This window comes from Acanthochromis polyacanthus, chromosome 13, assembly GCF_021347895.1.
Source record: "Acanthochromis polyacanthus isolate Apoly-LR-REF ecotype Palm Island chromosome 13, KAUST_Apoly_ChrSc, whole genome shotgun sequence".
Lineage (NCBI taxonomy): Eukaryota > Metazoa > Chordata > Actinopteri > Pomacentridae > Acanthochromis > Acanthochromis polyacanthus.
In genome coordinates, this window is record NC_067125.1 from 21,104,909 (window position 1) to 21,129,149 (window position 24,241).

Consider the following 24,241-nt stretch of genomic DNA (forward strand, 5'->3'; position numbering starts at 1 on the left):
TGTCGTCATTCTTCAGAGTCAAAACTGAAATTGTGCTTTCATTGGTATTCAGGAAGTAGCACAGATGCTGTCCAAAACATCAGCAAAAGACACAGGAGATGGGGAATGAGACTATAGTAGTAGGCTAGGAAAATTACAGAGATAGCTGATGTGGACAGCCAAGACATTAAGCAACATGCTGCAAGCATCATGATGTTTCCCACTGTATAGGTAAAACCTTTACAAGGATTTCATAATGATATAAGCATGAGTAACGTAAGGTCAAATTCGGACATAGTTAACATAAGACAAACACTGCTGAGGCCTTGTCACTTACTGGTTTCCATTCAACAGATGGTATTTGAGTTATCTCTTCAAAATTATACTTTGCTCTCTGTTACACCAATTCAACTAATCATCCTTCCAATGTAATACACAAGGTTCAAATGTTCAAGCATAATTTATTACAATGTTGATTTCTCTGGAAGGCCATAGACAAAGCACTATCAGAGGTTGATGTAGGTCAGTTGATGTACTTTGCTCTCTGTTACACCAATTCAGCTAATCATCCTTCCAATGTAATACACAAGGTTCAAATGTTCAAGCATAATTTATTACAATGTTGATTTCTCTGGAAGGCCATAGACAAAGCACTATCAGAGGTTGATGTAGGTCAGCAATAGCAGGGTTCTCACCAGGATTTTTTTAACAGTGTAACAGCAGGTCCTCCCACGCATGTGCACGCGCACGCGTACGCGCAATAGCCTTCATTAAATCTCGCGAGCGGCTGGCCCAGATGTCAGCCAATGAGCGTCACGCAGATGCTCCAAATGCTTGTGATTTAGGTCACTATTCACCATACATGGCATCACGGAAACAACCGAGACATGCTAATTGTAACCCAGAGATTGGAAGCGACTCCTAATTTTAGACAGGAACGGGTCAATCGACAGGAAAGTATGGCTGAGGTGGGGAGACATAAATTAACCTAGATAGGCACCCAGTCGATAAAAACAAATGCACATGGCGTTATCTGTCAAAATAACAGCGTAGCGGCCCTAATCACTGCGTAATCTTTTACCCCCAATTTCCACATAACGCGAAAGCACCACGCCGCGCAGTGGCGCAAAGCGCCACCGTCTTGCTCCTAAAGTCAAAGCACACTGGAAGCGCAGCGCAGCGACGCGCTGTCCGGAGGGGGAGGGCTGCTCCTCGGAGAGACTCTCGTGTGAATGACATGAATACCGTTTGCTATTACCAAGTACTTTAAGGTTAAACTCATTAAAAAGAATCAATATAGAGTAGTAACTCACTGTCCACTCCCACAACTGTTGAAATTTCAGTCCACACCTTGTCCTTTCTGCCAGTATCCTTGTAAAAAGGATGTTTTAGATCATAAATGATATTATATTTTTCCACTTCAGTGATCAGCTTCTCTTCGTCCATGGCGTCGTGTTGTGTCTGGGACTCTGTTGACCTGATGCTCGTGCCTCCGGAGGTGTCGTAATAACAACATATAGGAAAAAATTTACCTCCGAGAGGTCGTGCATTGTGTTTTATTTTGAAAGTTCCGGTTTAACTTCCTGTCTGGTGCTTACTCAACGCCAGTGAATTTACGAGGTTTTGAAGTGGCAGCGCAGAAAATAGACCTGAAGCGAATCTCCAGTGCCGTGGTGCGCGCCGGCGCTTCAGGGACGTGGCGCTGGCGCTCCGCAGCGCGTGCAGTGGAAATTGTCTGATAGAAGACACTGGGTTCTAAGTGCTGCGCAGTACGATTCAAAAGCGCGGCACTGTGCTTTCGCGTTATGTGGAAATTGGGGTAACTGACAGGGTAACGGCCTGTTACGACAGCGTAACGGCCCGTTACGACAGCGTTACGGGCCCACACTGTCGGCTGGAGCAAGGCATCTCATAAGAATATGCCATTTTCCTACTATTAATGCATGTTGGCTTTAAATGTTCTTAGTGTGAGTTTCAGTTGACGTATATCAAATGGTGGATCGATGTTGCACTTATGAACAATGGATAAAATAGTTTAAAAAATACTTACGAGTAAATCTATAGAGAGAATAAATCCTGGATAAGACGTAGTACTGAACTCACATACTTGAAATTCGAGGACTCTCAATTAGATTAGGGCATCCTTGGTTTGATGGAAACACTCCCTAGAGCTTCTGCTTCCCTAGGTAGTGCCTAGTCAGTTGACTATCCATCCATGCATAATACCATTGGTTGAGTCAGACAAACTGGATATACCTCAGTCAGACATAGAAGTCAGTTTGTTGCAGTGACAAATGGGTTTTCCCTTGGTGCGTCCTCATTCCATAATGGAATTTAGAAACAATTCTGTTCCCACTCAATAGTTAGTTCTCTGAAATTGTAAAGTGGAGCTTGGCATGTTTGCATTCACATGACACACTGCTAAAAAACAATACGGCCATGCAATAAAATCTTTTACATGGCCTTGGAGGACCTTTTCCCCACTCTGCATAATAGTCATGTTCAACCATGTTAGATGGTTTTTGAACATGAACTGCCCTTTTAAAGTCTTGCCACAGCATTTCAATTGGATTAAAGTCCAGACTTTGACTTTGCCACTCCAAAACCTCAGTTTTGCTCTTTTGAGTCACTCAGAGGTGGACTCGCTTGTGTGCTTTAGGTTATTGTCATGCTGCAGAACCCATTCGTGTTGAGCCTTAGGTCATGAACTGATGGTGAATATCCTCCCGGAGGATTTTCTGACAGAGAGCAGAATTAATGGCTCTTTCAATTATGACAAGTCGTCCTGGTCCTCTGGAAGCAAAGCAGCCCCCAACCATCACACCTCCATGTTTCACTGTTGGTATCATGTTGTTCTTATGTAATGCAGTATTAGATTTACCAAATGTAACAGACCCATGTCTTTCACCTTTGACACATCAGTCTACAGAATGTTTGCCAAAGGTCTTGGGGTTCATCCAGAATTTCATTTTTTGCAAATGCAGAATGAGCCTTTATGTTATTTTTGGTCAGGAGTGGTTTGTGCCTTGCAGCTCTCCTATAGATGTCATTTTCTCCCAGTATCTGCCTTATTTTGAAATCATGTAGATGGACCTTATCTAAGCAAGTGAGGACTGTAGTTCTTTTGATGTTTTTCTGGGTTCATTTATGACCTCCTGAAAGAGATGTCAATGCAATCTTGAGAAATTGTGGTAGTTGGGCCAGTCCTGGGAAGGTTCACCACTGTTTATTATTTTTTCCATTTGTGAATTATGCCTCTCACTGTGGTTCTCTGGATTCCCAGAGCCTTAGCAATGGCTTTGTAACCCTTTCCAAATTGATGAATGGCAATGGCATTTGTCAGTCTTTGTTTCACATCTGTTCTTGAAACTTTTTAGAAAGTGGCATCATGTGTTACTTTTTGAGACCATTTTGCCACTTCACCGTGCAAGACAGGTTCTATTTAGTAATATTTGGATTCAACAAGCCTGGCAGTAATGATATGTGGATGTGGCTGGTGAAATGGAACCCAATTGCCAACAAATATATTTGATCATTCGGTAGATTGGTACCTAAGGGGACAGTTACTTTTGAACAAGGAGCAACGTGGAGTTGGACAGCATATTTCCGTCAATAAATGCAATCATCATTTAAAAGCATTCTGTGTTTTCTTGGGTTATCCTTGTCTTACATTGAAGTGATTTTGATGATATGAAACATTAAGTGTGACAGATATGCACAAATGGAAGAGATCTGTTCAATATTCTTTGAGAACAAAATGACGGAACAGTGGTCAGTGGAAACTAAAATTATTAACCCACCGAGGGCTGGATTCAAAATCACACAAAAAAATCAAAGTAAAGAATTTAAATCACAAGCTAATTCAACTTGCGTGAATTTTATCACAATAGTTCAAAATGTGTCTCAGTAGTGAATATGGCCCTCACAAACCTGAATGCTATCTTGACAACATCTGAGCATGTTTCTGATGAAATGATGGCTGGTACCCTGGGAGATCTCTTCCCAGAACTGGAGCAGGGCATCAGTTAGCTCCTTATATATATAATAGTCTGTGGTGCCAATTAATGGTGTCGGATAGACCAAAACATATTGGCTCAGAGATTGTAAGTTGAATTTAGGTCCATAGACTTTCATCCTGATACCTAACATTAGTCATAGTACTGTTGGTGAGCACATGGAGGTCTGTACGACCCTCCAAGGATATGTTCCCAGACCATCATTGACCCACAACCAGACCAGTCATTGTGGATGATGATGCAGGCAGCATAGTGTTCACCAGGGCATCTCCAGACTCTTTCACATCTGTCCCGTGTGATCAGTGTGAACCTGCTGTCATCTGTGAGGAGGGCAGGACATAAATGATGAACCTGCCAATTCTGATGTTCTCTGGCAAATGCCAATCAAGCAACAGGGTGCTGGGCTGTGAGCACAGATGCTGAGCCCTAATGCCACACTCATGGAGTCTGTTTCTATGAGTTTGGTCAAAACCATGCACATGAGTAGCCCTCTGGATGTCTCTTTGTAGGGCTCTGGCTGTCCTCCTGTTCCGCCTCACCCAAACAAGCAGCTATCTTTGCTGTTGCTGGGTTGTTGTGGACAGGACCATTCCTTCTATGGCCTGTTCGGCTCTTCTCATGTAAAAGTTCATCTCCTGGTATTTCCTCTATGCTCTTGAGGCTGTGCTGGGAGACAGCAAATCCTCTTGCAACATCACGTATGAATGAGCCATCCTGGATGGGCTGGATTACCTGTACAACCTGGATGGATGTGAGATACTGTCTCATGCTACTGGCAGTTACAAGGGACATAGCAAAATGTAAAACTTGACAGAAATCAGTCAGGAAGGATAGGGAGCAAGAAATGGTCACTGGCCATGACCTCTAACACCATTCCCTTTTTGGGGGTTATCTTGGTGTTGCCTTCCCTATCCTCCTGTTGTCACTATGATTTTCACCATCTCAGCTGAAACTGATTCACAATCACTTGCGCCTCCCAATTGGACTGAATGATATCCCTCAAGTTTTGTTGAGTTGGTGCTATAGTGTGATGATAAAGTGTTTCCTAAATTTTCTTGGGTAGTGAACTCTGTTAGTTGTCTGTACCAAAAGGACAGTGGTCAATCCATGCTACATGTGTCTACAACAACTAGGTCATCAGACAGGTTTTTACAGGTTAAATAGGTCTGTCTGTGGTTTGTTGATTGTTTCAGATGAACAGGCTCTATATAAAAGGTAGAATTTAGGAACAGCTTTGCCCCAACTGGTAATTGTTTACAGTTGTATGTCTTCACAGTATGTATGAACTCAATTTGTCTCAACCTTCTAGATATGATTTTTTTTTATAACTGTCTTAACTCTTCCTCTCCTCCCACAGGTGTTCTTTAGAGCAGGAACTCTGTCCAGGCTGGAGGAACAGCGAGATGTCCAAACTCGGAGGAATATCTCTCTGTTTCAGGCTGCCTGCAGGGGATACCTGTCCAGACAAGCCTTCAAGAAGAGGAAGGTAAGACTGCTGCATTTACCAGAGGAGGTGGGGTCACTTCACTGTAGCCTTCCTTCTACTGCATGTTGAAAATGTTTGAGGCATAATTCATGAAGAATGGGTATGAGACATCAGTACATGTGACCGCATGAGGTGAAAAATCACACTGAATATAGGAGAACCATCACATACAGAGCGATACAGCACAGGAAATAACCTCATTTTCGACCAAACAGTGTGACCTTTATGAAACTGCTTTCTGTAGCTTCATCCATGAAGAAACTACAGTGGTTCTTATGTACCATTCTTGTGACCGAACTGCTATGTTATCAGCACACCTTAAAACTATGTAGCTCAATTGGGCTTTTTAAGTTCCAAATTAACTGTTAGAGACATATCCCATTGTGAATATCTAAGTTAACACAAAGCTTTAGTAAAATGATTTACTCTGAGATGAACCTGAGCTACTTGTTTTAACTTTGTGGCTTACTTTCAGTTCATTTGCTACCAGCTGCCAGATAGATGCTTTAGTGCCAGACAAAGCATGAGGTTCACATCACAAGTCCCCAGTAATCAGCTGTCATACCACCAAAGCTGTCAATCTGTTGCTCTCTTCCACTGGGATTCGACAAAATCCTTGTCTCTTCTTCTGCCTCTGAAGTATCGATCAATGGCTGTGGGCTATCATCCTCCTGTCCTTTCCAGCAATTCCTCTCCTCCTCCTTGCTAGCATCCTTCCCAGTATCAGTCATATGACTATATGTTGGTTTGTTCTGTACTTGCAGTTCTTGTTTTATTGGCACAACCATATTCCAATACGGTGTTGTCAAAGAACTGTATGAATCCTGGTGTTGCTTTTATATTGCAGACATGCATTATGAAAATAAACGATCTTATAATGGCATTGTTTTTAACCTGAAAATACTATTGGCCATGTACTATGATGTTTTCTCGCTGCCGGCTCGCTCCTCGAAAAATCTACATTGTAAGGTTGAAAATACGCTCCACAAATTTATCAGATATTTATTGATGTCTGTGTAGGTTCTCATTCATCCAGGTCATGGTTATCCAAAGTTGTTTAAATCAATCCACTGGACTTTAAAGAAAGTTCCTTGAAGATGTTTCACCTCTCATCCAAGAGGCTTCTTCAGTTCTTCAGAACATGGGTGAAACATCTTCAAGGAACTTTCTTAAAGTCCAGTGGATTGATTTAAACAACTTTGGATCAGATATTTGTTATACTGACTGTAAGCATTTTTGCATACAACAGAACTCCACAGGCGTAGCTTTAATTGCATGATCACATAACTCTAAACTGCTTTGGCTGGGGTCAGTTTGAAGTGGATCAATTTTGCCTCAAAGTTCAGATTACAACTCCCATTGTTATCGAGGCACTTGTTTTCAACTGTCTACACTCTTGATCGGTGCCTTTAATGTTCATGCTGTGTTTCATGAGTGCCACCACCATTTGCAAAACCACCTGGACCAACCAGTCGGTGTCTGCTGATTCAGCCAAAAAGACATGGTCCTGCACTGACTTCCCACCCACAATCAACAGTCATGCCAATCTAATTCAAACTGGAAGAAGCCCTGCCAGGCCATGATGCCTGGTCTTGATATTCAAGCATTTTAAGTTCACCATTTTCCTCTCTGCACATGTTTGTTGTGTGTAAGTGTAATGTGTGAGCATGCTGCTCCTCCAGAGTGAGCCTTCTTCTTCTTTTCCTTTCGGCTTTTCCCTTCAGGGGTTGCCACAACGAATCAATTGCCTCCATCTAACCCGGTCTTCTGCATCCTCTTCTCTTACACCAACTACCTTCATGTCCTCTTTAACCACATCCATAAACCTCCTCTTTGGTTTTCCTCTAGGCCTCCTGCCTGGCAGTGGGAAACTCAGCATCCTTCGACCAGTATATTCACTTTCTCTCCTCTGGACATGTCCGAACCATCTCAGTCTGGCCTCTCTGACTTTATCTCCAAAGCCTCTAACATGTGCTGTCCCTCTGATGTACTCATTCCTGATCCTATCCATCCTGGTCACTCCCAAAGAGAACCTCAGCATCTTCAGTTCTGCTCCCAAAACACTGTTGGTCCCACCCTCCCTCTGATTTTGCCCCTTTATTTGTGCACGTGCGCAGTACCTGAGAGGAGTGCCCCGAGTGCTGCAGCATCTTGCCTGTTTTGCTGTTTTCCACTCTTCTACATTTAGTACATTTAGTAAATAATAAAGGAATTACGTTAGAATTCTGTATTGAGTCTAACTTGTCCGAATACCAAAATAACATGAATCTGCTAGGACGAACGAGTAAAGTTTCAATATGTGATTACACTCGTGTATCCCTCTCGATGACGTTGTTTATCAAACTTAGTGCATTTACGCGTGTATATGTGTTACATTGTTTATTTATTTCTATCTAGAGTTCAGAATTGCATGACTCCTCTGACGAAGAGTATGTCCCAGACGCCCCAACATCTTCCTCCAGAGGTCGGGCATCTAAACGAAGCCGTCAGGCGGGCTATGGAGGCCGTGGTCGGGGAGCGACGCGAGCACCCCGAGCCAAAAAAGGTCTTGCAGTCTCTTGGCCTGACAAGCCGTGGGATTGGTAACTTTTCTGGAAGTTGCTGATCCCTGATGCTCTCTCCTCTACCAGCAAAACAAATGTGCGCGCGGTTGCGTAGTGCGTAGCTCGCGCACCTCTGCATGGGCTTGCTTGCTGTGCGCGTAACCGTTGATTGACAACATGACAAATGGAAGCTCGAACTTGATTGGTCGGCAGCGACCGGCGCTTTTTGGAATAACATGGGGGTCTATGAGAGGAAGGCGGAGCTCATGAATAAATTTTCATATCGCGTCATACTAACATTATATTATAGTATTGAACTAGACTAACACATTTAAGCTTTGTTAAACAATGATACATAAATTGAAAACAAACGGAAACTCCGGACACGAGCTTTAAAATCCTCCACCTTCTTGATCTCTTCTCCCTGTAACCTCACTCTTCCACTTGGGTCCCTCTCATTCACACACAGATACTCCGACTTGCTGCGGCTAACCTTCATTCCTCTCCTTTCCAGGGCAAACCTCCACGCCTCTAGCTTCTCCTCCACCTGTTCCCTGCTCTCACTGCAGATCACAGTGTCATCTGCAAACATCATAGTCCATGGAGACTCCTGTCTAACCTCGTCTGTCATCCTGTCCATCACCATAGCAAACAAGAAGGGGCTCAGATCTGATCCCTGATGTAGTCCCACCTCCACCTTGAACTCCTCTGTTACTCCTAGAGCACACCTCACCACTGTCTTACAGTCCTCATACATGTCCTGCACCACTCTAACATACTTCTCTGCCACTCCAGAATTCCTCATACAAAACCACAGTACCTCTCTGGGCACCCTGTCATAAGCTTTCTCCAGATCTACAAAGACACAATGCAGCTCCTTCTGACCTTCTCTGTACTTCTCTATCAACATCCTCAAAGCAAATATTGCATCTGTTGTACTCTTTCTTGGCATGAAACCATACTGCTGCTCACAGTTGTTCACCTCTGCCCTCAGCCTAGCTTCAACTACTCTTTCCCATAGCTTCATCGTGTGGCTCATCAGCTTTATTCCTCTGTAGTTGCCACAACTCTGCACATCTCCCTTGTTTTAAAAGATGGGCACCAGCACACTTCTCCTCCATTCCTCGGGCATCTTCTTACCATGTAAGATCCTGTTGAACAACCCAGTCAGAAACGCTACTGCTACCTCTCCGAGACACTTCCATACCTCCACAGGTACACACGTGGACAAAATTGTTGGTACCCCTCAGTTAAAGAAGGAAAAACCCACAATTCTCACTGAAATCACTTGAAACTCACAAAAGTAACAATAAATAAAAATTTATTGAAAATTAAATAATCAAAATCAGCCATCACTTTTGAATTGTTGATTAACATAATTATTTTAAAAAACAAACTAATGAAATAGGGCTGGACAAAAATGATGGTACCCATAACTTAATATTTTGTTGCACAACCTTTTGAGGCAATCACTGCAATTAAACGATTTCTGTATTTGTCAATGAGCGTTCTGCAGCTGTCAACAGGTATTTTGGCCCACTCCTCATGAGCAAACAGCTCCAGTTGTCTCAGGTTTGATGGGTGTCTTCTCCAAATGGCATGTTTCAGCTCCTTCCACATATGTTCAATGGGATTCAGATCTGGGCTCATAGAAGGCCACTTTAGAATAGTCCAACGCTTTTCTCTCAGCCATTCTTGGGTGTTTTTGGCTGTGTGTTTTGGATGGTTGTCCTGTTGGAAGACCCATGACCTGCGACTGAGACCAAGCTTTCTGACACTAGGCAGCACATTTCTCTCCAGAATGCCTTGATAGTCTTCAGATTTCATCATACCTTGCACACTTTCAAGACACCCTGTGCCAGATGCAGCAAAGCAGCCCCAAAACATTACTGAGCCTCCTCCATGTTTCACCGTAGGGACAGTGTTCTTTTCTTCGTATGCTTGGTTTTTGAGTCTATGAACATAGAGTTGATGTGCCTTACCAAAAAGCTCCAGTTTGGTCTCATCTGTCCAAAGGACATTCTCCCAGAAGCTTTGTGGCTTGTCAACATGCATTTTTGCAAATTCCAGTCTGGCTTTTTTATGAGTTTTTTTCAGCAGTGGTGTCCTCCTTGGTCGTCTCCCATGAAGTCCACTTTGGCTCAAACAACGACGAATGGTGCGATCTGACACTGATGTACCTTGGCCTTGGAGTTCACCTTTAATTTCTTTGGAGGTTGCTCTGGGCTCTTTGGATACAATTCCAACGATCCGTCTCTTCAATTTGTCATCAATTTTCCTCTTGCGGCCACGTCCAGGGAGGTTGGCTACTGTCCCGTGGGTCTTGAACTTCCGAATAATATGAGCCACTGTTGTCACAGGAACTTCAAGCTGTTTAGAGATGGTCTTATAGCCTTTACCTTTAAGATGTTTGTCTATCATTTTTTTTCGGATGTCCTGGGACAATTCTCTCCTTCGCTTTCTGTTGTCCATGTTCAGTGTGGTACACACCTTTTCACCAAACAGCAGGGTGACTACTTGTCTCCCTTTAAATAGGCAGACTGACTGATTATGAGTTTGGAAACACCTGTGATGTCAATTAAATGACACACCTGAGTTAATCATGTCACTCTGGTCAAATAGTTTTCAATCTTTTATAGAGGTACCATCATTTTTGTCCAGGCCTGTTTCATTAGTTTGTTTTTTTAAATAATTATGTTAATCAACAATTCAAAAGTAATGGCTGTTTTTGATTATTTAATTTTCAATAAATTTTTATTTATTGTTACTTTTGTGAGTTTCAAGTGATTTCAGTGAGAATTGTGGGTTTTTCCTTCTTTAACTGAGGGGTACCAACAATTTTGTCCATGTGTGTATATCATCAGGACCAAGTGCCTTTCCACTCTTCATCCTCTTCAATGCCCTCCTCACTTCATCCTTACTAATCTTTGCTACTTCCTGGTCCGCAACAGTCACCTCTTCTACTCTTCGTTCTCTCTCATTTTCCTCATTCATCAATTCTTCAAAGTACTCTTTCCATCTTCCCATCACACTATTGGCACCTGTCAACACACTTCCATCCTTATCCTTTATCGCCCTAACCTGCTGCACGTCCTTCCCATCTCTGTCTCTCTGCCTTGCCAACCTATACAGGTCAGTCTCTCCCTCCTTACTGTCCAACCTAGCATACAAGTCATCGTAAGCCCCTTGTTTGGCCTTTGCCACCTCCACTTTCACGCTGCATCTCCCTGTACTCCTGTCTACTCTCTTCAGTCCTCTCAGTGTCCCACTTCTTCTTAGCTACCCTCTTTCTCTGGATCCGCTCCTGCACCTCCTCATTCCACCACCAAGTCTCCTTATCTCCTTTCCTTCCAGATGACACACCAAGTACTCTTCGACCTGTCTCCCTGATGACATTTGCTGTAGTTGTCCAGTCATCTGGAAGCACCTCCTGACCATCCAAAGCCTGCCTCAACTCTTTCCTGAAAGTCATACAACACTGTTCCTTTTTCAGCTTCCACCATTTGGTCCTCTGCTCTGCCTTTGCCCTCTTCATCTTCTTCACCACCAGGGTCATCCTACACACCACCATCCTATGCTGTCTGGCTACACTCTCACCTACCATTACTTTGCAGTCACTGATCTCCTTCAGATTACACCGTCTACACAAGATGTAGTCTACCTGTGTGCTCCTACCTCCACTCTTATAGGTGACCCTATGTTCCTGCCTCTTCTGGAAGAAAGTATTCACTACAGCCATTTCCATCCTTTTTGCAAAGTCAACCACCATCTGTCCTTTTGTGTTCCTCTCTTGGATACCAAACCTGCTCATGACCTCCTCATCATCTCTGTTTCCTGCACCAACATGTCCATTGAAGTCTGCACCAATGACAACTCTCTCACTTCTAGGGATGCTCTGCATCACTAGCCTAGCCGCGCTAGACCCATGTTCTGAAGACGCAAGGGTCTAGGCACGCTCAACAGGGAGGGAGGCAGGCTAAAAGGTTGTCTATCAAATCACTCTGCAGCAATTGGGTAGTTATACAACCAATCAGCGCAACGAATAGGCTCCTAGAGCGCTGGAAATCAGAGGATGTGGGAGTTCGGTGAAGCCTTATTTATTCAGTCAATGGGTGAAGCTCAAGTATATTACAGACATGTTAACAGAAAGATTATTCAGAGTCGGTGCTAATGGAGCTCAACGATTGTTGTCGTTTTTGTTGTCGACCCTGGCAAATTCGTTGCCATGGGTTGTCTAGCGCGGCTAGGCTAGTTGTTTCCGGCTGTTTCTGTCAGAAAAATCGCGCCTCTGTCGTCACTTAGTTACGCCCGCCTTCTGACTCTACACTTCATGGTGATTCGTCCGGCCAGTTTTAGGAGCATCCAACCTCGAGCCTTATGGAGGGTAACTAGACCCACCCTGGCAGAGAATTAAATTCATTGCCGTGGGTTGTCTAGCGCGGCTAGGCTACTGCATCACTTCATCAAGGTCCAACCAGAATTTCTCCTCCTCCTCCAGCTCACTTCCTACCTGTGGAGCATACCCACTAACAATATTGAACATCACACCTTCGATTTCGAGCTTCAGGCTCATCACTTGATCTGACACTCTTTTTACCTCCAGGACATTCCTAACAAATTCCTCCTTCAAGATAACTCCTACTCCATTTCTCTTCCTATCTACACCATGATAGAACAACTTGAACCCTGCTCCTAGACTTCTAGCTTTACTACCTTTCCACCTGGTCTCCTGGACACACAGTATGTCCACCTTCCTCCTCTGCATCATGTCAACCAGCTCTCTACCTTTTCCTGTCAAAGTTCCAACATTCAAAGTCCCTACTCTCAGTCCTAGACTCTTGGTGTTCCTCTTCTCTCTCTTCCTACGAACACACCTTCCTCCCCTCCTTCTACGACCAACAGTAGTCCATTTTCCACCGGCACCCTGTAGGTCAACAGCACCGATGGCGGTCGTTGTTAACCCGGGCCTCGACCGATCCGGTATGGAAGTCATACATTTGATTCGCATGTTTGATTTGGCCAAAGTTTTACGTCGGATGTCCTTCCTGACACAACCCTGTGTATTTATCTGGGCTTGGGACCGGCACAATAAGACACTGGCTTGTGTCCCCTTGCAGCTACATTCCTCCAGAGTGAGCCTGACATGTGGAAAACATTGCTGCTCTGTACTGAGTGACTGAGTGAGAATAAAGTGATTCTATTCTATTCTATTCTATTCTATTCTTGAAGATTCCAGTGGGCCTATTTTGACTCTGTGAGTTACTTCACAGATGTTTCGATGTTACTTTTGGAAATTTTGCCATGTGAGCACACAGTTAAATCTAGTACATAGTTTTCACGTATCTAGTATATGTGCATATGTATGTGTTTGTAGATGAGAATCAGCTTTAATGGCCAAGCACGTACGCAGCATACAAGGAAATTGGTTTTGACTGTTGATGTCACCCTAGGAATATGGAAGAGAGTAATAAAAATAAAGAAAATACAGAAAGAGGAACAGTGAGGAAAAAAAAATAGTAGTAATGAAACTTAAATATGACTCAATATATACAGAAATTTACAGAAGTGCAAATTAAGATTAAGCTTTCATTACCATTTCAGTATATTCTTTCTTCCTGCTCTGGGCTCGGGCCTGCAAACTTAAATTACTTTTGAAGGGCTTCACTATTCTGTCTCCCCTGAAGGGCTCCGTTTGAATTGAACTCACATTATATGCAGTTGGTATGTTCATGTCTACGTAGAACGTGCACATACACTGATGAGCCACAGCATTAAATTACTGACAGCTTCAGTGGATAACACTGATCATCTTGTTACAATGCCCTGCCACACTGAGAAACCTGCTCAGGAACTGCTAAATGAAGATGAGAGAGAGCTCAAGGCCTGTGTACATCCTATATCCTAATCCAGTTGAGCATCTGTAGAATGTGATGGAACAAGCTCGAACCCGGAGGAGCCACCCTGTGACCCACAGGACCCAAAAGATATGCTGCTTTTCTTACAGCAACAGGGGAGCCTACAAAATAGATTGGCAGTTGTTTTTTTTTTAATGTGGCTAATTGGTGTATGTCAGTGGTAAGTCAACTGACTGAACAAAGTGTCAACTCTGTTTAACACTGATACTCATTTGCATTTCTGTGATAGCCTCTAAATAACATTTACACTATATTTCACAAGTTGAGAGGATTTATTGTGTAGCAGCAGCAGTAAGAACTGCTGGGTAGGACCTCCGATATGCCTGGTGGCTGCAAAAAGTGAAATCAAGTATCATCATTCTATGAATCCCCCCCAGCCTTAAAAGGCAGTTTGAGCCCCATGCAGGACTGGCAGATGCCGCCGTTAAGCAAATAATGAACTGAGGTGAATGGTAATTGCATAATGTCCATACAGTAAATGACGAGCAGGCAAAAAAATGTGGATCACAAGGTGCGTCAAAAGAGGGTTCAATTTCATGACTATCATTTGGATTCTAACTTCAAGTCCAGCCAAACAAACGACCACAAACTGTCTTATTCATTATCAGCAATAATTCTTCCCAATCCTCTTAAAAAATTGTCCGTAACAATCTTCCTGACTAAATGCTCATAATCTGTCAAAAATCCAATGAAATAATGATAGCAGGTTTCAGACTCAGCATGTACCAAATTTCTCAGGTTGTTCACAGTTCTGTCTCTGAACATTGTCAAAGGTGGACTAAAAATTTCAACCTTGAATTTGTTTTGCAGTTTTGTCACTGATAACGCCCACACACTTTCACTGAAATGTTCTCTTTATTTTGCCACAACAGCAAGTTTGTTCTTCCATCTTGTATGTTTGCCTGCTCATGGGAACCTCTCCTGTTGCCTTCCAAGTCCCCTTTTTCCCTGGGGTAGCAGCGTTCACAGCATTCTTGCTCGTAAGTCAGGGGGAGGAGAATGAAAAAACTGAGAAAGTATGGAAAGCTGGAGAAGGAGACTGAGCCTCACCATGGGGGAACAGACACATAGAAGAGATCCGCTGTCTGCTTTGAAGCCCTGCAGTCTGTCTCTCGTCTCTCTGTCTCTTTGACATTCACGGGGAACAGTTGAGAGTGGAGGAGCGTAGGGGAATCCACTGCCAGCCAGCCAACACTGAGCCTAATTAAATAGTTGCCTAAAGACAGAACCCGAGGCCCACCTCCACCACCCTGCCTGGGAGCAGGTGAGCCCAGGCAGATGCTGCTGCAATCTGAGCATTACATCTAGAAGAACTAAAGCAGCATACCACAAGAAAAGCTGATCCTGTTCTGTTGGGCTCACTTCTGCTTTAATGACCAGACTGAAGACCAGCTCCACAAAGCTCCACCTGAATGTTGGGCAGGATTTCTCCATCTCACATCACATCCCATTTACATTCCTCTATAGATGCCATGTTCATTTAATACATGCAAACATGGACCCACTGTAGTTAGTTTTAATGAGGCTGAATCCTCACCAAGTCATGCCTCTGTGCTGGATGGCAAGGTGTTTCTGTTTGCATTTACATACCTCTGCATAGCATGCTCCAGGCCAAACATTGTCCTGTTTGGTTTGGTGGTTTGCTTATGTGGGCTCTAATCTGAGGTGTTGTTAATTTGTGGTTTCTGAGGCTGGTGAATCAGATGAACTTATCCTCAGCAGAGGTGACTCTTAGTCTTCCTTTCCTCGTGAGAGCCAGTTTCATTATAGCGTTTTATGGTTTTTGCAGCTACATTCAAAGTTCTTGAAATTTGCCCGATCAACTGGCCTTCATGTCTTAAAGTAATGATGCACCGTCGTTCTCTGTACTGAGTTTGTCCAGACTCAGCACAGACTCAGACTCAGGGTCAGGTTCTTTCCATACTGTGAATTACAACAAAAGTCTCATAGGGCTATCCACTGTGTACTAATCCTAGCTCTGCACAACACAGCTGATGGTCTAAAACACATTAAGAAGACAATTAATTCCACAAACTGACCCTTGACAATGCACATCTGTTAATTCAGAACCATCCAAAGAGACTACCTCATGAAGCTCCACTCTCAGTGTGAGAGAATGTCAAGAGTTTGCAAAACTTTCATCAAAGCAAAGTGGTGTCTTCATTATTAATCTACAATGTAGAAAATAATAATAATAAATAGAAAACACTGAATGCGAAGGTGTGTCCAAGCTTTTAAATGGTACTGTACCTGATCAGACCAAAACCAGACTTTTGAAATACAGCCCTCGTTTTACATGGTCATGTGCTGCATGAGCAATACAGCTCTTTTTAGGCTAGGCAAGTCCTGTTCTTTGAAATCCATTTGAGTTCAGCATTCATTTCAGACAGGGTTCAGGTGTGGTTTCACAGCTAAACATTTCAATTTTCTACATTTTTTCCTGAAGAATTCCAATGAGGTTTGATAATTTTGAGCACCATAATTTACAATGTGCTTGTTATACAGCAGTCTTAAAGAAGTATAAAATGAGAACCTTTATTGACATATGTTTAATGTGGAACGTTTACTGAATAGTGTTTACCTTGGACAGAATTTTAGGAAATCATTCCATAACCTTACCCACTATCGTTTGGTGACTAATAATTTTACCCTCAACTGTAGCTTTGGAAAGATAAAGAAAAGTATAGGAAAAGTATTTTAAATAAATGATTAACATATGAAGACATTGTAAGCTCCAAATTTCAATTTGAGTTTGTTTTTACCAAGACACATCACACAAGACACATAACTTAACTCTAAAAGCAACAAATATTGCTTACAGCTGATATGTATGCTATTTATCCATCCATCCATCCTCTATACACCGCTTTATCCTCACTAGGGTCGCGGGGCGTGCTGGAGCCTATCCCAGCTGACTTGGGTGAAGGCAGGGGACACCCTGGACAGGTCGCCAGTCTGTCACAGGGCTACATATACAGACAAACAATCACACTCACATTCACACCTATGGGCAATTTGGGAGTAATCAATTCACCTCAGCATATTTTTGGACTGTGGGAGGAAGCCGGAGTGCCCGGAGAAAACCCACGCATGCACAGGGAGAACATGCAAACTCCATGCAGAAAGATCCCAGGCCCAAGCCAGGATTTGAACCAGGGATCTTCTTGCTGCAAGGCAAAAGTGCTAACCACTACGTCCACTGTGCAGCCCTGTATACTATTTAGTCTCATGAATTTCATCTGCTAAATATTGTTGCATGTATGTATGTGTTTATGACAGATCCAGGATCTGGCCATTCGCTGCATCCAGAAAAACATAAAGAAGAATCGTGGTGTCAAAGACTGGCCATGGTGGAAGCTCTTCACCACCGTCAGACCTCTGATAGAGGTGCAGCTCACTGAAGAACAGATCCGGGGCAAGGATGTGAGTTTCTACACACAGCCACAGTAGTGGCGCATATTTGTAAGAAGATGTTATGAGGGGCCGTACAAGACTTAATTCATTCTCATCCTCTCACACACATATATTTTCTCTCATACTCACATACATTCTCCTTTCACATACATACATTCTCCTTTCACACATATATATTTTCACTCTCTTACACGCCTACATTCTCCTCTCACACACATACATTCTCCTTTCACACACATATATTTTCCTTACACACACATACATTCTTCTTTCACATACATATATTTTAATATTCACGCACGCACACATTCCACTTTCACATACATACATTTTCACTCATGCACACACATACATTCTCCTCTCACATGCATATATTGTCACACTTGCACGTACATACATTCTCCTTTCACATTCATACATTCTCCTAAATAAATAGACATATATGTATATGTACAAAGAAAATATATGCATGAAAGAGAAGAATGTATGTATGTAAGAGGAGAATGTAGGTGTGTGACAGGAGAATGTATGTATGTGCGAGAGAGAATAGTGGAAAAGGAAGTAAGTATAGTGGAAAAGGAAGTCCATCGTTTTTTGCGCTGTGATTGGCTGAAAAGCTCAAGTGGGCGGTGATGTTCAGGTAACGGTTACCATGGCAGGTGGAGAGGAGTCCCGAGCGCTTCAGCAAGCCATTGGGGTTTTAAGAAACATTTTGTCATGCACGCAAATTCACCTCGAATCACGGAAGCGCCTTCATCACTCGGATTACCAAGCCGGCTCATTAATATTTATGTGCGTCGGATTACCAGCCAATCACAAAGCGCGTTCATTAGCCGACTCATTAATATTTATGGTAAGGTAAAGTGCCGTATCCGTAGGCCACAGGCTACGGGTACGGGTCCGTATCTGTAGACACTACGTTTTGTCATCCCCAGAAACGGTCACATATTATCGTCTTCGCTTGAGCAGCAGGCGACAGGTTTATCTGCACCAAACTTTACTCACAGCACTGTGGAAAGTGAGATGAGACAACTTTTCAGACCTGCAAACTTCCAAGTCGCTGCAGCGGGACAAGCAGCTAACGCTAACGCTACACGTAATCCTCCAGTTCGGCCTTGTGTAGCGTTAGCGTTAGCTGCTTGTCCCGCTGCAGCAACTTGGAAGTTTGCAGGTCTGAAAAGTTGTCTCATCTCACTTTCCACAGTGCTGTGAGTAAAGTTTGGTGCAGATAAACCTGTCGCCTGCTGCTCAAGCGATGACGATAATATGCGACCGTTTCTGGGGATGACAAAATGTTTCTTAAAACCCCAATGGCTTGCTGAAGCGCTCGGGACTCCTCTCCACCTGCCATGGTAACCGTTACCTGAACATCACCGCCCACTTGAGCTTTTCAGCCAATCACAGCGCAAAAAACGATGGACTTCCTTTTCCACTATACTTACTTCCTTTTCCACTATTCTCTCTCGCACATACATACATTCTCCTGTCACACACCTACATTCTCCTCTTACATACATACATTCTTCTCTTTCATGCATATATTTTCTTTGTACAAATACATATATGTCTATTTATTTAGGAGAATGTATGAATGTGAAAGGAGAATGTATGTACGTGCAAGTGTGACAATATATGCATGTGAGAGGAGAATGTATGTGTGTGCATGAGTGAAAATGTATGTATGTGAAAGCAGAATGTGTGTGTGTGCAAGGAAAATATATGTGTGTGAAAGGAGAATGTATGTGTGTGAGAGGAGAATGTATGCGTGTAAGAGAGTGAAAATATATGTGTGTGAAAGGAGAATGTATGTATGTGAAAGGAGAATGTATGTGTGTCACAGGAGAATGTATGTGAGTATGAGAGAAAATATATGTGTGTGAGAGGACGAGAATGAATTAAGTCTTGTACGGCCCCTCATAAGATGTGGGTGATTTGAACCTTTACATAGTAGAGTCACAACCACTGAGCCTGGATGTAAGAAGAAGCAGACATTTTTGTTTGAAATTTTTGAAGACGGATATAAACTTTGAATAAAAGTAATTTTTCATTGTATAAACCATGTTTATGTCAATATATCCATCAATATTATAAATATCCTCCACAATATTATAAAAACAATAACTTTTCATGAAAGTGCTTGGAATTGTGACCATTCTGACACAAATTTTACTAAATGATTTGTATTAACATTTTCACAATCAGTATTTGTTGAATGCAGGATGATAGAGATCAGATATTAATATTGCACAAGGAAAACACCCATGAGAACCAGTTATGGATGTAGTTACTCTGTCCACAAACATACAAGTATGTCATCAATACCTTCTGTATTTCTCTTTCCAGGAAGAGATCCAGCAACTCAAACAGAAACTGGAGAAAGTAGAGAAAGAGAGGAATGAGCTGAGACTGAACAGTGACCGTCTTGAGAGCCGGGTAAAAACAAACACATACATACAGAGGGAGATTTAGGGCACGACTGAGGGAAAACATACAGTTTATCACTACTCTTTAGTGGTGAAGGTAAAGGGTATTCAAAAAATCAGCTTTTGAGAGAAGACAGTTCAGTTGCATGATTTGTTTTTCTGCTGTGATGTGCTCTGATATGTGATGTTGAAATTGAGTTTGGTCAGTTAGTTAGCCTGTTATTAATAAATCACCAAACTTGGCCTTAAACAACGTCAGGCTGTTTCTGACAGAGTCATTGTTTTAAGCTCTATATCAATGAAATGTACCCTCATCGACCACTTTATTAGGTACACTTGTTCAATTTTCTTGTTAACACAAATAGATAATCAGCCAGTCATATGGCTACAACTCATTGCATTTAGGCATGAAGATGTGGTCAAGACAACTTGCTGAAGTTCAAACCCAGCATCAGAATGAGAAAGAAAGAGGATTTAAGTGAGTTTGAATGTGGCATGGTTGCTGGTGCTAGACAGGCAGGTCTAAGTATTTCAGAAACTGGGATTTTTACACAAAACCATCTCTAGGGTTTACAGAGAATAGTTCAAAGTGAGCTGCAGCTGTGTGGACCAAAATACCTTGTTGATGTGAGAGGTCAGAGGGGAATGGGCTGACTGGTTGGAGATGATAGAAAGACAGCAGTAGCTCAAATAACCACTGGTTACAACCAAGCAATGCAGAATACTATCTCTTAACCACAACATGTCCAACCTTGAAGATGATGGGCTACAGCAGCAGAAGAACACATCGGGTGCAACTACTGTCACTTAAGAACAGGAAACTGAGGCTACAATCTGAACAGGCTCACCAAAATTAGATGATAGAAGATTGGAAATGTTGCCTGCTCTGATGAGTCTCTATTTCATCTGCAACATTCAGAAGATAGGGTCAGAATTTGGCATAAACAACATTAAAGCATGGATCCATCCTGCCTTGTATCAACTGTTCAGGCTGACGGTGGTGTAATGGTGTAGGGGATATTTTCTTGGCACACTTTGGGCTCCTTAGTACCAACCGAGCATCGTTGAAATGCCACAGCCTACCTGAATATTGTTGCTAACCATGTCCATCCCTTTATGACCACAGTGTACCATCTTCTGATGCTACTTCCAGCAGGATAATGCTCCATGTCACAAAGCTCAGATCATCTCAAACTAGTTGACAATAAGACATTGTAGTCCAATGACCTCCACAGTCACCAGATCTCAATCCAATAGAGCATCTTTGGGACGTGGTGGGACAGGAGATTCACTTCATGGATGTGCAGTCAGCAATCTGCACATGAACTGTGTGATGCTAACATGTCAATATGGACCAAAATGTCTGAGGAATGTTTCCAACACATTGCTGAAAGTATGCCATGAAGAATTTAGGCAGTTCTGAAGACAAAAGGGGTCTAACCTTTAACTAGCAAGGTGTACCTAGTAAAGTGTCCAGTGAGTGTAGATGACTGCTTGACGCTTCATCTGTAGGACTGTGTGTGTGTTGCATCAGATCACCGAGCTGTCATCAGAGCTGGCTGATGAGCGGAACACTGGAGAATCAGCCTCTCAGCTGCTAGAGACAGAAACTTCTGAGAGACTCCGACTGGAGAAGGACATGAAAGATCTGCAGGTAGAGACATGCACACGCACACACACACACACACACACACACACACACACACACACACACACACACACACACACACACACACACACACACACACACACACACACACACACGGCGGCTGGTGGTGAAATTTGTTGGGTGGGCTAACAAATGCGTAATACCGATTAAATGGTTAACACAGCTGCAAAAGCAACATCACCTATGATACACACAGTTACATCAATTACAGATACACTATACTTTTTTAGGGCTCTACATCAACACTCTCTCACTCACTCACTCTCTCACTCACACACACACACACACACACACACACACACACACACACACACACACACACACACACACACACACACACACACACACACACACCACTACAAAACGTGTTCCAACTGCAACGACTGTCCACAGATAGCCTGCTGCAACTGTCTTATTACAACTGTTTGGCGACATGCAGTGCAAAACACACCTTCAGCAAAAACAGGTGTCACAGTCCTTTAACAGGTCAACGTGGGCCTACCTTATTTGAAAAGCAGCACACATCGACGGCCGATGTGATCCCAGTCTCTTAACTTCCAGCTTTTCCTCCAAAGACATTGAGGAAAATGGACATGAAAGAAAATAATCCACCACGTTCATGCTAACGCCCGCCATAGCTTAACCTTTTCTCCCTCCTTCCCAACTCTGGCACAAATAGCAGCACCGCTGTGTCAACTCGCTGCTATTGGTCAAAGTCAAGGCCTGTGGGCTGACTGAAGTTATATTTCACCCCTCCTGACTGCCAGAGGCAGTTCTCCTCACTGAATATCTCCATCTCGCGCAAGCGCAGGCCGAGTATTAATATCAACAAAGTCACGTGTGACCCCGGACGACCCGTGGCAGGTATAACTACCAGTGTCATTCGGGCGCTCATTCCCTTGACTCTTCTCGCTTGCGCAGGTCACCTGCTGATAGCAGGGGCTAATAATAGCATTTTTGAGGGAAGGGTTGTCGCCGGTAGCCTCGAGACTACAAGTCGGAGTCGCGAGCTGTTCGCCCTCCAGAGGCTGCGACAAGTTTCCCGTTTTTGGAAGGAGCGGCGTTTGCCTGGCGTGGACGACCGGTGAGAGCGTGCAGAGCTCGACATCGCCTGTCTTAAGAGGTCAGCGACGGTAGCGTTCTTGCTGCCCGTTCTACGAGACCATGTAAGTACGGCTTCTACTTAGTTAGCAGGGGCTAGGTGCTGCCAAGAGCGCGTTCGCTCCGTGTAGCCGCCTCTATCGGAGCTAACTCTTGGCGTGTAGCGACTCGGGTTAGCTCGCTGCCCCTAACCGAGGCCAGTGACGGCCGCGCTCCGCCGCCCCCTCACTGGTGCTTGTAATACACATTTGCCATACTGCTTTCGCTAGTGCTGATGCCAGTGACGGCCGTGCTCTCGCTGCCCTCTCGCTGACGCTTGTGAGTGTTGCACAGCTAGCGTGGTGCTCTCGTTAGTGCTAGCTGTTGTTGTACAGATACCAGTGATGGCCGTGCTCTCGCTGCCCTCTCACTGAAGCTTGTGTGTGTTAAACAGCTGACACAGTGCTCTCGATTGTACTGATTGGTGTCGTGTGTGTTGCGCAGTACCGTAGTGCTCTCCCTTGTTCTGAAGACAGCCGTAGTGCCGGTGACGGACGCGCTCTCGCTCCCCTCTCACTGCAGCACATGGTTATTACGCAGCTAACGTAGTGACTCTCGCTGGTGCTAGCTGTTTGTGACTTCCTGTGGCTATGCCATGCTAAGCTCCCATTTCTGTGCTACCTGTATGGCCCCTCTTCACCCTGAGGACGGTCACGATCTCTGCCCTTCGTGTCTGGGTATCGAACATCTGAGGGAAGGTTTATCGGAAGACCCGTGTATGAATTGTAGCTTCATGCCACGCACGTTGAGGGCTGCTAGACTGTCAGAGGTGGAATGCTTAGTGGGGGAAACAGGCCCCCCTCAGTCGGTGGTCCCATCTCTTTCTTGGCCAGACCGGTCTCGGCGGAAAGCGTCGGAGGCTCTGGGCGGCCCCCCGCGTAGGAAGAAGGCTAGGGCGGACACGCTGTCTACTAAGGTGGATCAGCTGTCTAGCGAGTTGGCCCAGATGAAGTCACTCCTCCTGTCTCTGCGCCCTCCTGTTGGGGAGGGGGGATGTATCGGGTCTCCCCCAATGCCGGAGCTGGCTCCAGAAGAGGACATTATTTCTGTGGCGGCTTCGGCAGCGCTTTTCAACGATGAGGACGGTGGGGAGGGGCCCTCCCACGCCTCTGGCTCGGGTTCCCGTTCGTCGGCCCGTGGTTCGGTGAGGGGGTCCGAGGATGACTCGATGGGGTCGATACTTCGTATGGCCCTGGCTAGATTACACCTGGACTCGCAGCAGCCTGACCAGCCTCCTGCCAGCGCCTTTTTCAGGCATGCCTCAGCTCCGGCCAGCTTTTCGGTTCCTCCCTCCGGGGAATACCTGAGGGAGCTGCAGGCCTGCTGGAGGGACTTGAAGGCTCTCTCACGGCTGACGTCTGATGGACGCACTCTGGCAGCCATGCAGGATGCGGCTAAAATTGGTCTGGGCCGCATGCCTTCGGTTGAACCTGCTATTGCCTCTCTTATAGTCCCCCCGGACGAGGCTCTGAGACCTGAGGCCAGGTGCCCCCGTCAGCAGTGTTGGGTCACTGATGACCTGCTGTGCAGGGCATATGACACAGCAGCACGCATGGGCCGTATTGGTAATTCCCTCTCCCACCTCATGCTGGCCCTGTCGGCTTCCCTGCAACAGTCGGCTGCCGACGCATCTACTACCAGCCTGAGCGACGCCTC

The 24,241-nt window shown here is 44.3% G+C and overlaps 1 protein-coding gene across 7 annotated transcripts in view; it reads left to right on the forward strand.

Annotated features, from left to right (window-relative positions):
* LOC110968371 (unconventional myosin-XVIIIa-like) overlaps positions 1-24,241 on the forward strand; it is a 247,258-nt gene that overhangs the window by 135,485 nt on the left and 87,532 nt on the right. For all 7 annotated transcript variants that reach the window (XM_051958139.1, XM_051958138.1, XM_051958140.1 and 4 more), the window contains 4 exons: positions 5,353-5,481; positions 17,219-17,362; positions 19,697-19,786; positions 21,311-21,430. In XM_051958139.1, the coding sequence (XP_051814099.1) occupies positions 5,353-5,481; positions 17,219-17,362; positions 19,697-19,786; positions 21,311-21,430 (483 nt within the window). The remainder of the gene's footprint in view (positions 1-5,352; positions 5,482-17,218; positions 17,363-19,696; positions 19,787-21,310; positions 21,431-24,241) is intronic.